This window comes from Arachis ipaensis, chromosome B8 (assembly GCF_059453495.1).
Source record: "Arachis ipaensis isolate K30076 ecotype BB chromosome B8, ASM5945349v1, whole genome shotgun sequence".
Lineage (NCBI taxonomy): Eukaryota > Viridiplantae > Streptophyta > Magnoliopsida > Fabales > Fabaceae > Arachis > Arachis ipaensis.
The window spans coordinates 56,389,169-56,402,269 of NC_142443.1; the positions used below are offsets into that span (position 1 = coordinate 56,389,169).

General features: G+C 34.9%; 1 protein-coding gene across 1 annotated transcript; it reads right to left on the minus strand.

Moving 5' to 3' along the window:
- Nucleotides 1-2,060: 2,060 nt before the first annotated feature.
- Nucleotides 2,061-3,540, minus strand: LOC107619612 (protein DJ-1 homolog D-like). The gene is made up of 4 exons (XM_088497513.1): nucleotides 3,454-3,540; nucleotides 3,106-3,325; nucleotides 2,932-2,998; nucleotides 2,061-2,304 (listed from the first exon to the last, which is right to left on the minus strand). The coding sequence occupies exons 2-4, from the start codon at nucleotides 3,158-3,160 to the stop codon at nucleotides 2,061-2,063; spliced, it is 366 nt and encodes a 121-aa protein (XP_088353639.1). The 5' UTR covers nucleotides 3,161-3,325; nucleotides 3,454-3,540.
- Nucleotides 3,541-13,101: the final 9,561 nt, after the last annotated feature.

Consider the following 13,101-nt stretch of genomic DNA (forward strand, 5'->3'; position numbering starts at 1 on the left):
AATTTGTCGATTTCTGAATTTCTGGTGAAAATGATTGAATATGTTGACCTGGGTTTTTGGATTGAAATTGATTGGTTTTGAATGACAGAATTGGAAATGTTAATATGAAATGCTAATTTTGTTGGGTTAAGGTTGAATAAAGGGAACCCGTGAAGGGGGGTAAACTCCGGTTTTTAGGAGGGTTTTGCTGAAACTTTTGTAAAAATTTAAAGTATTTTGGAAGCTTGGTTTAAACAAGAAATGAGTTCTATGCATTCGCGTTGCTGCCTGTTTCCTCAAAAACTCCATTTTGTGCTTTCCTTCCATTTTTGTATGTTTCCTTTCCATCCTTTAAATCATTCCTGCCTTAGGAGATCTAAAAATACTCAACACACAAATCACGGCATCGAATGGTAATAAAGGGTAATTAAAATTAATATTTTAAAGCCTAGGAAACATGTTTTTCACATATATCACATAATAAGGAGAGGAAAGTAAAACCATGCAATTTACATGAATAAGTAGGTGAAGGATTGAATAAATCACTTAAATTGAGCACAAAATACATCATAAAATATGGGTTTATCAAGCCGCGACCGACTACATAGCTTTATGTATGTATATATATATATATATATATATATATATATATATATATATATATATATATATATATATATTGTAAAATTCTGTTACATTATAAAATCCTGATCTGGTTTCAATAGTGATTCCCTCTGTTACATTGTAAAATTCTGATGCTAGATACTCAAAAATGAATATTATTTTTCCTTGTTTAATTTGTGATTGCCGAAATATGTGTTAATTCCTCTCTTTCCATATGCACCAACATAAACATCCCAATTTATACAAAATTTTTGTCTGATCTGTCCTGATCTCTCTCTTGATCTTTTCAATTGTATGAATCATCTATCTCCCAAAGGATCTCACATTATAAACAGTAGGTAAAATTTTTAGGTTAGATCCAAACCACACAGCTCTCATCCAGAGACATAATAATAGCATGCTCAATAATTTCATCCGATTGCTAGAATATGTTACATAAGGATGCTTTTGCTATTTTCCTTTGATATAAGTTTGTATTCACCGGCAAAATTCCTTGTGTTGCTTTCCATACACTACAAGAAAAACACCCATTCATGTACACTTAAAAAGTGTAGCCAAAAGTAAAAAAAATGATGCCTTAGGCTACGGCTACGCTTTCTGGGCTACGGCTACGCTTTTTATGGTGATTCCTATTCGGCCGTTGCCTATTCTCAAAGGCTACGCTTTTCTGCACCAAGGGCTACGCTTTTGGCATTTGGAAATAGGGTACGCTTTTTAAGTGATGCTGTCCAAGACCAAAGGCTACGCTTTTCAGCTTCCATTTTTGCCAGAATAGGCTACGCTTTTCAACGCTACTGCATCACTTGTAAAGCGTAGCCACATTATATACCATGGCTACTTTTTATAAGTGTAGCCTTAGGTCCCTCATTGTTTTTTTTTTAATTTTTCATATATATATATATATATATATATATAATATTCTAATAATTTTTTGTACAATATAATATTTAATAATATGATTACATATATAATTCTGTATTTTTAATTAAATGAGTTAAATCTTATAAAATAAAAATAAATACACAATTATACTAAATTAAAAAATATTCTAGCAAAGCATAGTAAATACATTCTAAAGATTCACAAGCATTATAATGATATAGTATATTAGTACACAAAACAATAGATCCAACTATCCAATTCAACAATCATTCAACAATAGAAAAAAAATGAAACATGTCTAAAGTCTAAACTACTAATTTCCATGTATCAATGAATATAAAGAGGATTACAAATTAAGTCCAAAATTAAAATAAATAAAAGAAAAGAGAATAAACAAAGACTTTAGTGCCCTGAGTACTAAGTTCCTATAAGTTGTGTGTGCCTGAAAATCATTTGAACATACCCCACAAAGAAAGAGGATTTTTTTGTTGGAGCCACTTATGTTGCCTGCTAGTGCCTTTACAAAGTGCTGAATAAATTCAGAGTGCCCTTCATAAGTGGCGGCAGTAATGAGATTACCATCCACCACTGTTGCTAGTGTCTGGTTCAACCCAATGAGCACCAGAGGCAACCGGTGCTGGTTTAACAGGAGGAAAAGCGGTAAATTTGTGATCTTTAGCTACACCTGCAGCCGCCAGAATCAATTGTCCGAGGCAAATGGAAGCAAGTGCTTTTCCAGAACTGAAAAGCTTGATCACCAGTGCCACAAGAGGATCATGAGCAAGATACTCTGGCGCTCTTCCACCCAGTAACATCACCCTGTCATAGTTTGCAGCATCAATTGAAGTCTGGTGGGAAGATATGCACATAGAAAAATTAGGAATAAGGTAGAAAAACTAAAGCAAAAGTGTCAATGCACATTGGTTATCTCTATAAAGCAATTAAATAAATCAATGCAGATCAATTAAATAAGTGCCATATCTGAAATAATGAACAAGCCATAAACTAAAGGTACAGTTCTGATCAAGCCCAGAAAAATATAAGTTAATAACAAGAAATTAGCCTTATTAACCAAAGCTGGAAGTTCAGAAGAAATAGAATAAAAGTCTGTATATATATCAGCAGGTAGGAATATTCATAAAGATCACAATAAAAATCTGCATATATATCAAAGCTGCAACTGAACTGAGAGATACCACTTCAAAGTGATTTCAAATTCAGAAGCAATAATATTCACAAAAGAGAAAAGTACACTCATGCCACTCAAAACAAATTGCTGTCAATCAGAAATTCAATATTCTTCCTTTAATCTTCTTTTGAATGATTTTCAATGGTTATAGCCTCCTCAACAAAAAGGATAAAAAAGATCTCTCTTCTCCACAAGTTCAGATCAAATGCAGATTGACTGAATTGTATTCAGAATAATTCTTCCATCAGACAAAGTACCTTGAAGGATGATTTTGTATTGATGAGACAGCAGAAGGGAAGTTACCAACAAATTTTACTCGATCACCTGCAAACTATTTAAGCCTCATGTTAACCTTTAGGTGCTATGCAATATGTACAATAGGAAGTAAATTTGGAGATAGTTGCTCAATTTTTAACAACAAAACAGCACACCTGTTTTAATAGTAGTGCCTTTTGATGAAGCAGTAGAAACCTCCTGCTTCAGCATAGCCTGAGAACTTATTGTGGATCCACCCACAATTTCAGCATCAACACTAGAAGCTGGTTTACTATGTTTTAAAGAAGCAGCATGTGTACTTCTCTTGGCCAACACAGATGGTCGTTCAGGCTTTGAACTTTCTTTAGCAGAATCAACTTCCTTTGATGGAGTTCCCTGAAATATCAATCACATAACAAAAACTATTATTATTCTGCTTATATTAACAGCGATTTAGGAAGAAATCATCTCAACAATACAAACAGATAATAAGAAGTAGCAAAAGAATATCTGAGAAAACGTACACCAGGTAGTGAAAGGGAATCCACAATTAGTAGCCTTGCACCAAAATGCTTTGCAAGTGCCTTGGCAAGAGTCTCCTGATATATATCCGAACCTACACAGGAATCGCTTAATGAGAGCACTTCTTGATTGCAGAAAGGGGAAAACAAAGCATTAACAAGAATGAAGGAACTACCTGCAACTAAATAGAATAAGGCTAATAAGGCTAATTTCTTGTTTGGTTACTTACTTCAACTGAGATAAAATCTGAATCTGAATTATATATCAGCAGAAAAACCACAAGAGAAGGACAGGTCAGAAAAGTCTATACTTGTTAACAATAATTTAGAAACAAGTTAATCAGATTTATATTTTGTAACTCATTAACATATATATATCTAACTGATTTGGATATCTATGTGCACAAAATTTGCCAAGAAGAATTGAGAATGATAGAACTACTGGCATCCATATTTGGAACGGATGTACAGCTAAAGAAGTGCACAAATAATATTCTAAATACACTTAACTCAGTTTCTTATATGACATATTTAATTACTAGTTATAAAACAGAAGAGAATTAAGTGCATTTGTATGCCAAACTATTAAAAAAGCATACACTTATTACTTTTTATTACTTTAGTTTAATTTTTTTATGTATGACTATTAAAAGGCAAGAAAATATATGTATAGATATAAGACCATTGAATAATTGAAACTATTAAAACATATGTCCTCATATCACTCACTCTCTAGCAAGCTCTACATAAGACCATGCACCATCCTTTAGCTTCTCATCCAATCATAATCCAAAACAAATTAAATTAATTTACACACAAATCAAATCAAAACACATGGAATTAGTTAACAGATAGAGTGAAGAGGAAGTACCTATCATAAATTTGAACATGTTACATCATAGACGCCATTCTTTGCTGATCAGCTTCTGGAAGTGATTCCAAACCAGTTAACATGCTCTTATCCATGATTCACTTCAATTCAACTCAACCTAGTGTTCTTCATTCACATTAATCAAATATATCACACACCTCAAGCAATTATAGTACATCCACTTCAATCTTGTTAATTAAAATAAAGTAGTAATAAAACGACCTGTGGAGACGGAATCTCTGGACCAAGACAGAGGGAGCAAAGGCAACCGGGGAGTTTAGAGAAGAAACTCAAACCCCAGGAACAAAATTAAAACCAATTAACTAACAATAATATAGGATGAAATAATCACAAACATCACAATATAATCACAATTAAGTCACAAAAGCACAAAGAACAGCAGCACAGCAGCATATTTACAATTAATAATCACAAACAGCAGTAAGAGCTAATCAACAATCAATTAATCAATGAATGAAAAATTGAAAAAATAAACCATTCAAGAATAATTCAAAGATCAATAACCCTTAGGAACAGAGCATGGACCTTCGAAGACGGCGAGCTGGCGACAAACACGACGAAGGACGACGGCGAAGAACTGCGAAACAGGACTGGAAAGCGAACATTGGCGGACGACGGATCGAGGGACCTCGAGAACGACGAACCTAGTGGCGACCTTGAGCGCGACGAGCGGCGACGGTGAGATTGATGGCGGCGCGATGGAGGCTAGGGTTTTCACAACCTTACAAGGAAGAGCTGCGAGATGGATGAACGGCGGCAGAGCACGACTAAGAACGATGAGTAGACGAGTGAGACGGTGACAGTGGCGCACGATGAAGAAGGGCACAATGACGGGGAGATTGAAGAAGCGGCTAGGATTTTTTTATTTGGTGCTCTGGTAGGAAAGAAGGAATGACGAAGATAGAGTGCAGGGCTTCTTCGATGATGAGAAGACATAAAAAGAAACAAAAAAAATTCACCAAGTGTCCTATACATGTGTATTTGGCATTTTTTACATTAGGCAGCGCTTTTAAAGCGCACCCAAAACTTAACAAATATGCTACTCTTTAAAAGCGTTTCCTTTGGTATGAAAATTGTATTTATAGATATCAACATAAGGCTACGCTTTATAAGTGATTTCTATAATACCTAAGGCTACGCTTTTTAAATGATGCCGCATTTGTGTATCCTTTTCTCTTATAAAAAGGCAACACGGAGAAAAGCGTAGCCTATTCTATGAATAGGCTACGCTTTTCAAATGTAGCTTAAAAAAAGTGTGGCTGAATGGGTATTTTTCTTGTAGTGATAAAAACAATCTTACCTTTTGTGGCACTGGTAACCTCCAAACTACCTCCCAAACTTCCTTCCAATTCTGACTTGTTGATGCTTTGCTCTCTTCCTTGGCATCTTTCTCCTCTTTCACGTTGTGGTAGCCCGTCTAACTGAGTACTCTCCATCACTCCTATACGGCCAAACGAAATAATCCCTTCTATTGATCGAACTAATTAGTGTATTGAATATTAATTCAGCTATGTTGCCAGGAAATATGTCCAGAATTTTATTCGCATCCCAACCTTCCTCTTCTCTTATCAACTTGCATACTTTTCTAAGTCCTCTATCTACACACCTTCCCAGTTTTTCTTTTCTAACCACCCAATTATCTTTTCAAATATCTATCTCCGATTCACTTCCTACACTCCACCTACCCCTTATTTTGAGGAGATCTCTTTCTTCCAACATGCTCTTCCATATCTATGAGACTTTTTTTCTTCTACTGCCTCCTAGAGGCTGCAGTTAGGATAATAAATGGCCTTCAGAATTTGAGCCCATACATCATCCTCCTCTTTTAGCAGTCTTCATATTTGTTTAGCCAAGTGTGCTAAGTTTTGATATTCTAAGTCCTTAAACCCCAAGCTTCCATTTTTTTTTACCCCTTGTTATTTTTGTCAGCTTTTTCAATGAATGCTTCTTTCCTTCTTATTATTCGACCACTAAAATCTAGCTATCGATGCTTCAATTCTTTTGCAGAAGGATTTTGGAAATTTGATAACATTCATGGCAAATACTGGAATTGCCTGTGTCACTCCTTTTATCAAAACTTCCTTACCTGTATGATTTAGTAATTTTTCTTTCCATCCTTATATTTTGTTTAGTATCTTCTCCTCTATTCACTCCAATGCTCTATTTTTTTATCTTTCCCATCTCACTGGCAATCCTAGATATCTTCCGGGATCCTCCTATGACGCCATGTCAGTGATCTCTTCTACATTCACCCTACTCTGGACAGGTACCTAAATTTCAAAAATCAACCCAGACATCTTAGTATTGATTTTCTATCCTAATGCCTTTATATTGTTGTTACTAATTTGAATGAGCTGATAGAGCTCCTCTTCTTGCGTCTCTGCAAAAATAATACAAGCATCGGCAAATAATAAATGAGTAATGGACGGAGCTGTGGGAGCTAATCTAATTTCTGAAATTAGATTATCCCTTACCACCTTTTCCATGAGTATAGTAAAGATTTCAATAGCCAAAATAAAGAGATAGGGTGATAAAGGATCTCTCTGTCTAACCCCACTTTGAGGGCTGATCTTGCTAGAAAATCTTTTCATTTATTTTAAACCTATAACTAGCACTCTTCACACAACTCATCATCAACTTCACCCTCTCATTACTAAAACTGAATGCTTCGAGGACCCTTTCCAAAAGATTTCATTCTAATCTATCATATGCTTTATTCATGTCTAATTTGATAGCTAGATCTTTGCTTTCAAGACTTCCTTTTTTGTTTAAAATGTGAAAAGCTTCTTGTACTATTATTATATTATCCTATATGAGTCTACTTTTCACAAAAGCGCTTTGAAGCGAGGATATAATATCATATAGCACTTTTCTCAGCCTTCCTACCAAGACCATAGTTATAATCTTGTACAAAAAATTACAACTACTTATGGGTCTAAGGTGATTTAAACTTTTCGATTGACTCATTTTGGGAAGCAAAACAACAGTTGTCTCACTTATCCCTCCCGGTATGATACCTTCTTCAAAAAATTGTTTAACTATACCATAATTCTTTACTCACAATTTTTCAATGTTTCTAGAAAAATAAACTATTTAATCCATCTGGACCCGAAGATTTTAAGACTCCCATAGTGAAAGTCGCCTAATTAATTTTCTCATCATTGATCTTTGCCATCAGATCCTCATTCATCTCTCTAGTAACCCTCCTAGAAATTTCTCTTAATCAGTCCTCTAAGTTCCTGACCCCCGTAGAGGCAAATAACTTAGTGAAATGTCTTTCAACTAACATCATCATGTTTTTCTTTCCTTGTATCCACTGTCCTGTTTCATCTTTCAATTTTTTAATTCTATTCTTATGTCTTCTCTGAATTCTTGTTGCATGAAAAAAGGCTATATTTCTATATCCCTATTTTAACTATTTCAGCCTTGATCTTTGTCTCCAATACTTATATTCCTACTTCTATAGCTCCGTGATTTGACATTTTAGTTCATTCTCTCTTCTTTGATCTCTTTTTGACATATCAGATTTTTAAATATGTTGTAGCTTTGTTGTTTTTCTTTCAATTTCTCTATCTACTCTCTTAAACTTTCTCCTACTCCATTTTGTCAGCTCCACCTTGCATCTATTTCTCTTTCTTATAAATTGATTCTAATGTTTTATATTCCCGTCATCCAATTGCCAACTTCACTTGATAATGTCTTTACACTATTTGCCCAAAATGGCTCAACTCTAAAATTCTTTTTTATCAGAACTAGTGATTGTTTTTCCAAAATTGAAGCACAATGATCTGAACTTACAGCCAGTGAAGCTTTCAAAATAGCATTCTAGCATATTTGCATCTATTTCCAGTTTACTAACACCGTATCCAATTTTTTCCTAGTGATAAAGTTATTTCTTATATTACAAAACTATGTAAATTTACTATCTTTGAGATTAATATCCATCTATCTGTTATCATCTACAAACCTTCTAAAAATTTCTAAATAAGTTTTAGGCTGTGGATGAATGCCCACCTTTTCATTTTGACTTAAAATATTATTGAAGTCACCCAAATAAGCCTGAGGTTCTTTCTTATTCATATTACTTACAATGAGTTCCTACCATAGTTTTCTTCTCTTTTGGAAAGCTGGATTTCCATACACAAGATGTCCTGGCAAATCTTTTCATTATTAATGATATATACTAGCTTTTTATCACACCACTCATATACATTAATATAAACATTAGATTTCCATAACAAACCATAGCCTGCTAGACAAGCCCCGAGATTTTACACAAAATATATTATCAACATGAAGCCTTCTTTTTATCTTAAACATTTTTTTTTGTCTAGCCCTAGTTTCTATTAGAAATACTATGAGTGTCTTAATTTTTTTACAAAGATCATACAATTCAGAGATTGTTGGGGCAACCACTATTTTCTGATAATTCCAGCTAATGATACTCATGGCTGAGGGTGGGACATGTTGAGGCCCACCTCCTCAGCCATTTGTATACCTTTAAACTGACCAGAAGCATACAAAGATAAGTCATACTCCCCTGTGTCCAGTGCATTGCTGTTGTTCTTCATTTTCTTAGCCACTATGTCGCCTATGTTCTCTTGTTCCTCCCCCAATTCCTTATTAGTAAGCACTAGCACCTGATCGTTCTCTCTTTTTCTTTTCAAATTCAGCTCCAATTCCATCTTTTTTGCTATTTGTGTTTTCCATTCGGTAGGTTTTCTCCTTCCATCATCTTCATCCTCATCGCTCACTAGTTCTACATAGTAGGTGTTCTCACCGGAGTTTTCCTGCTGCTCCTTCCTGATTTTTCCTTCTTTTGCTCCTATCTTCATCATTTTTTATCTTTATTTATCCTTTTTCTATCAACATTTTTATATTTCTCTTTCTTTTTAATTGTCAAAAGTCTTTTTAGTTCCTGGTCTATAGTTCTTTTTAATTGTCAAAAGTCTTTTTAGTTCCTGGTCTATAGTTCTTTTTGTTACTTTTTTTCCTGGTCAAACTTCTAATCTTTTTTTTGTAGCTATTCACCTCCATCTCTTTTGTTGTATAAAGATTCAGCCCACCTCCTTCTAAATTTTTTTGTGTGTTTTTCAGCCCACCATCTATCTTGTAACTGTCTTCCTTTTCCTTCTAAATTTGTAGTTGATCTGCCAAAATATAAGGCCCAACATCTTTTTTTGGCCCGTATTTACTCAATTCCTGATATTCTATCTCCTTTTTTTTCTTTTTGGGCCTGTTTCGTGAAATCTCATTTATTATTCCTCTCTCTTATCTCCCTAATAAGACTTTTAAACGTGTAGGCTGCTCTTAGATCATGCTGCACATCCTCATATCTTTAAAAATTAGGGATTTTTTGTACTTCTCTCACCTGCTCCCCCGCTTCAGTCATTTCTTCTTCTCTCCTAATTAGGTTTTTCCGTACACTTTCTTCCCTGAATTTATGTTACGGAATTTGTTCAACCCTAATCTTGCTTTCATCAGTGCTTTGTTCTTCACCACTCTCTCTTCCAAGACTTTGTTGTTCACGTGCCTGCTCTTCCTCCTCTTTTCTCCATCCATGTTGTTTTGAACTTTCTCTTCCTATGGCTGAAATTGGTCGAACTTGGCTTACTCCTAGTCATGGTGAGTACTTCTTGGTTGCATCCCAGTATGCCATAGATGTTGAATTCTTGCATATTTTTTTCACATGTCCAATTATTCCACAATTAAAATAGTAGCTATCTGGCAGCCTTTCATACTTAAAGAAAATCCATAACGGTGGAAGCTCTTCTCTCTCTAACGAGAAATCAGTAGGCAAACCCTTGGTAATATTGATGCCAACTCTGATCTTTAGAAATGATCTCCTAAGAATGTCATCCACTTTTGAGTCTTCAGTCTCATCCAAAACTCTCAACATTCCTCTAATAAGGATTCCAGTTTCCTTATTCATGTGATCTAGTAGAATGTCATGAAGTTGAATCTAGAACTCCATAAAGTCATGATCAACTTTAAAACTGATTCTTCCTCCATCCATAATCTAAGTTGACTAGATTTTCTCTAATATTTCAAGGACCATTTTGGATAATCTGAAGCCCTGTCTTCTTGTCTTTAAAGCTAAATATCATCTTTTTTATCCCAATATCAATAACTCCAATTCTTTGTAAATTTTTTTACATTTTCAAAAAAATATTGCTATATATTTTGAAGCTCATCTCTTTATCACTTATTATCTTTTCTACCATATTCAAACAATCTTTCTTATACCCTAACTTTCCCGACTTGTTAAGCTTGATATTTTTTCTTCTATATTGTTTATTTTATAGGTTGCTAATCTTTTGGTCGCTGTATATTTCAGGTCTCACAATATCTTTGATGGTTTAGATGGTATATGAGAATTTTGTGATATACAATTTGTGAGGTTTTACAGGTTGAAGAAACTCCCTATTAGAAAAAAATTCGATGCTCTTCGAGTACTCTCCTATTAAGAGAAGATAAGCTCTATATTGGAGTGTTCGAACTAGAGCCAGGATCTTTTAGTTTTTGGAACTTACAAGAACAATAACAATTACGCATTAAACTCTATTTACATATTTTTTTAGACAAATTTTTTATTGTAGTCTTGAAAGTTACTTATGGAACCATTTACCAATAAAATACTGAGTTACGGAACTAATCTCTAATAAATATAAATTAATAATGCATCAATAATCCAATAGTAATCATAACTGAAAATACGTGTTTGTACCTCCTCTTTTAGTCCTCATTTGGTTAACACAAACAACAAAAAGTATGCTTATTCGATCAACATTCCATCTCTAGTTTTATTTTCTTCCTTCTTATTACTAAATTTTGATAATTTTATGGTTATTATTTTACTCTCTTTGATATAGTAGAATCCGTTGGCTTAGAATTTCTTCTCGGTAAGTGGAAATAACTTCGTTGCGAGTATAGTTCCAAACCGACAAGTAACGCTCAATCAAAGTTTAATTTTTGGTTGTCACAAGTCTAACCCAATAAAATAACCGAGAGTATTAGTCCCGGGTCATTCTCCCTAGGAATTGCAATCGAATACTTAATTATTGGTTATAAGGTTGAAGGGGTTGGTTTGATAAAAGTGCAAGAAAGTAAAAAGGCAAGAAATATAAATCAAATAGCCAATAATTTCTCCCTTTATTACTTGCTTTCTTTAGTTATTTGCTTGATTTACTTTCCTTGTCATTTAGTTTCTTGCCCTCTTATCAATCAAACACCCCTTACATCCTTCATAGCCAATAATTATACACTTCATTGCAATTTTTTGTGAGACGATCCGGAGTCCAAATACTCCGGTTAATTCTTATTGGGGTTTGTAGTTGTGACAAAACCATAAATTTTAATTTGATGCGAGAGTTGTTTGTTGGTTTGGAGCTATGCTTACAACGACGTAATTCCTTTCTTTAGGAAGAAAATCTAGACCGACAACAATTTTTGTGTCAAATTAATGGCGCCATTGCCGGGGAGTTGCAATGGTGTTATATTATTGGCTATTGTGAATATTGTGAATATGTTTGCTTTTTTGCTTATTTGTTAGTTTTTGTTAGCTTTAGGACTTTGTTGCTTATTTTTGTTAGTTTTTGTTTCTATTTGCTATTATGAATTCTCATCCTCACCTTGGCTTTGAGTTTGGCTCAAATCATGTTGTAAGGAATGGAAGCTACAATGAGGATGTGCATCAAGGATGGAACAATCAAAGGTGGGAGGAGTCTCAAAGGATTGATCACCCTTCTTGGCAACAACAACCTCAAGATTCTTATGGGTATAATTCTAATCCTAATGCATATCAATCTAATGGATGTGGTGACCCTTATTGTGATTGTCAACAACCACCACTACATGCCTATGAACCACCCCCTCAACATGGTTTTGAACCACCTTACTCACAAGCCCCCTACCACCAAACACCTCATTATGACCCTAATTCTTATCCATCATACCAACCACCTTATAAGCCATATGAACCACACATGGAACCACCATCATTCCAAAACAACTACTCTCAAGAACTACCTCAATATACACTACCTCCATACCCTTACCAAGATGAACTAACTTCCAATTATGAAACCTCCTTCCCAAACAATGAACCTTCTTTTTTCACACCACCTCCAATGGATGACCCTCTCCAAGAATGTGTTAGTTCTTACATTCGAAGGCAAGAAGAGAACCAAAAGGAGTTTAAGGAGCTAGAAGCCAAGATGGCTATCCTAGCGAAAGCTGTTAGCAATATGGTCTCCTCCCGCCTAAGCCTATGCGATCAAGGAACTCCCATTGTTGAATGTGGAGAAGCAATCAAGGAGCATAGTGAGGGAGTGAGTTTAGAGCTTCAAGGTGTAGAAGAAGGGGTGAAACAAGGATTGCCACAAGGGGAGGAAGTCGAGACAATTGAGCCGGAAGAAGTGGTTGAAGCCTTTGACCAAGAGATGGATTCAATCATTGAGGAGTTCCTATCTACAATTGAATTCTCTCCCATTGGGCTTGACATAGAGGGTAAGAAAGAAGATACCTCACCTCCCATACCCTTGGTAAGCAATGAAGAAGAGATTGAATTGGAAAGAAGCTACCAAGAGGAGGAGGTTGAGCAAGAAGTAAGCTCTATCATTGAAGATGATTCCACACCAACTAATGAGTCTTTTGGAATTGATGAATCTCCTTCACTGTGTTGTGAAATTGATGACAAGGAGGACCGTGCACAACCTCCAACACATGGTTTGAGCAATGAAGGGTGTATAGAAGAAGTT

Excerpts from the sequence above, each read along its gene's own strand:
- LOC107619612 (XM_088497513.1), bottom strand. The coding sequence starts at position 3,160 with ATGCTGAAGCAGGAGGTTTCTACTGCTTCATCAAAAGGCACTACTATT. Across the intron at positions 2,999-3,105 it reads AGGCACTACTATTAAAACAG|GTGATCGAGTAAAATTTGTT; the intron begins GTGTGCTGTTTT and ends AATAGTTTGCAG. Across the intron at positions 2,305-2,931 it reads ATACAAAATCATCCTTCAAG|GGTGATGTTACTGGGTGGAA; the intron begins GTACTTTGTCTG and ends AAACTATGACAG.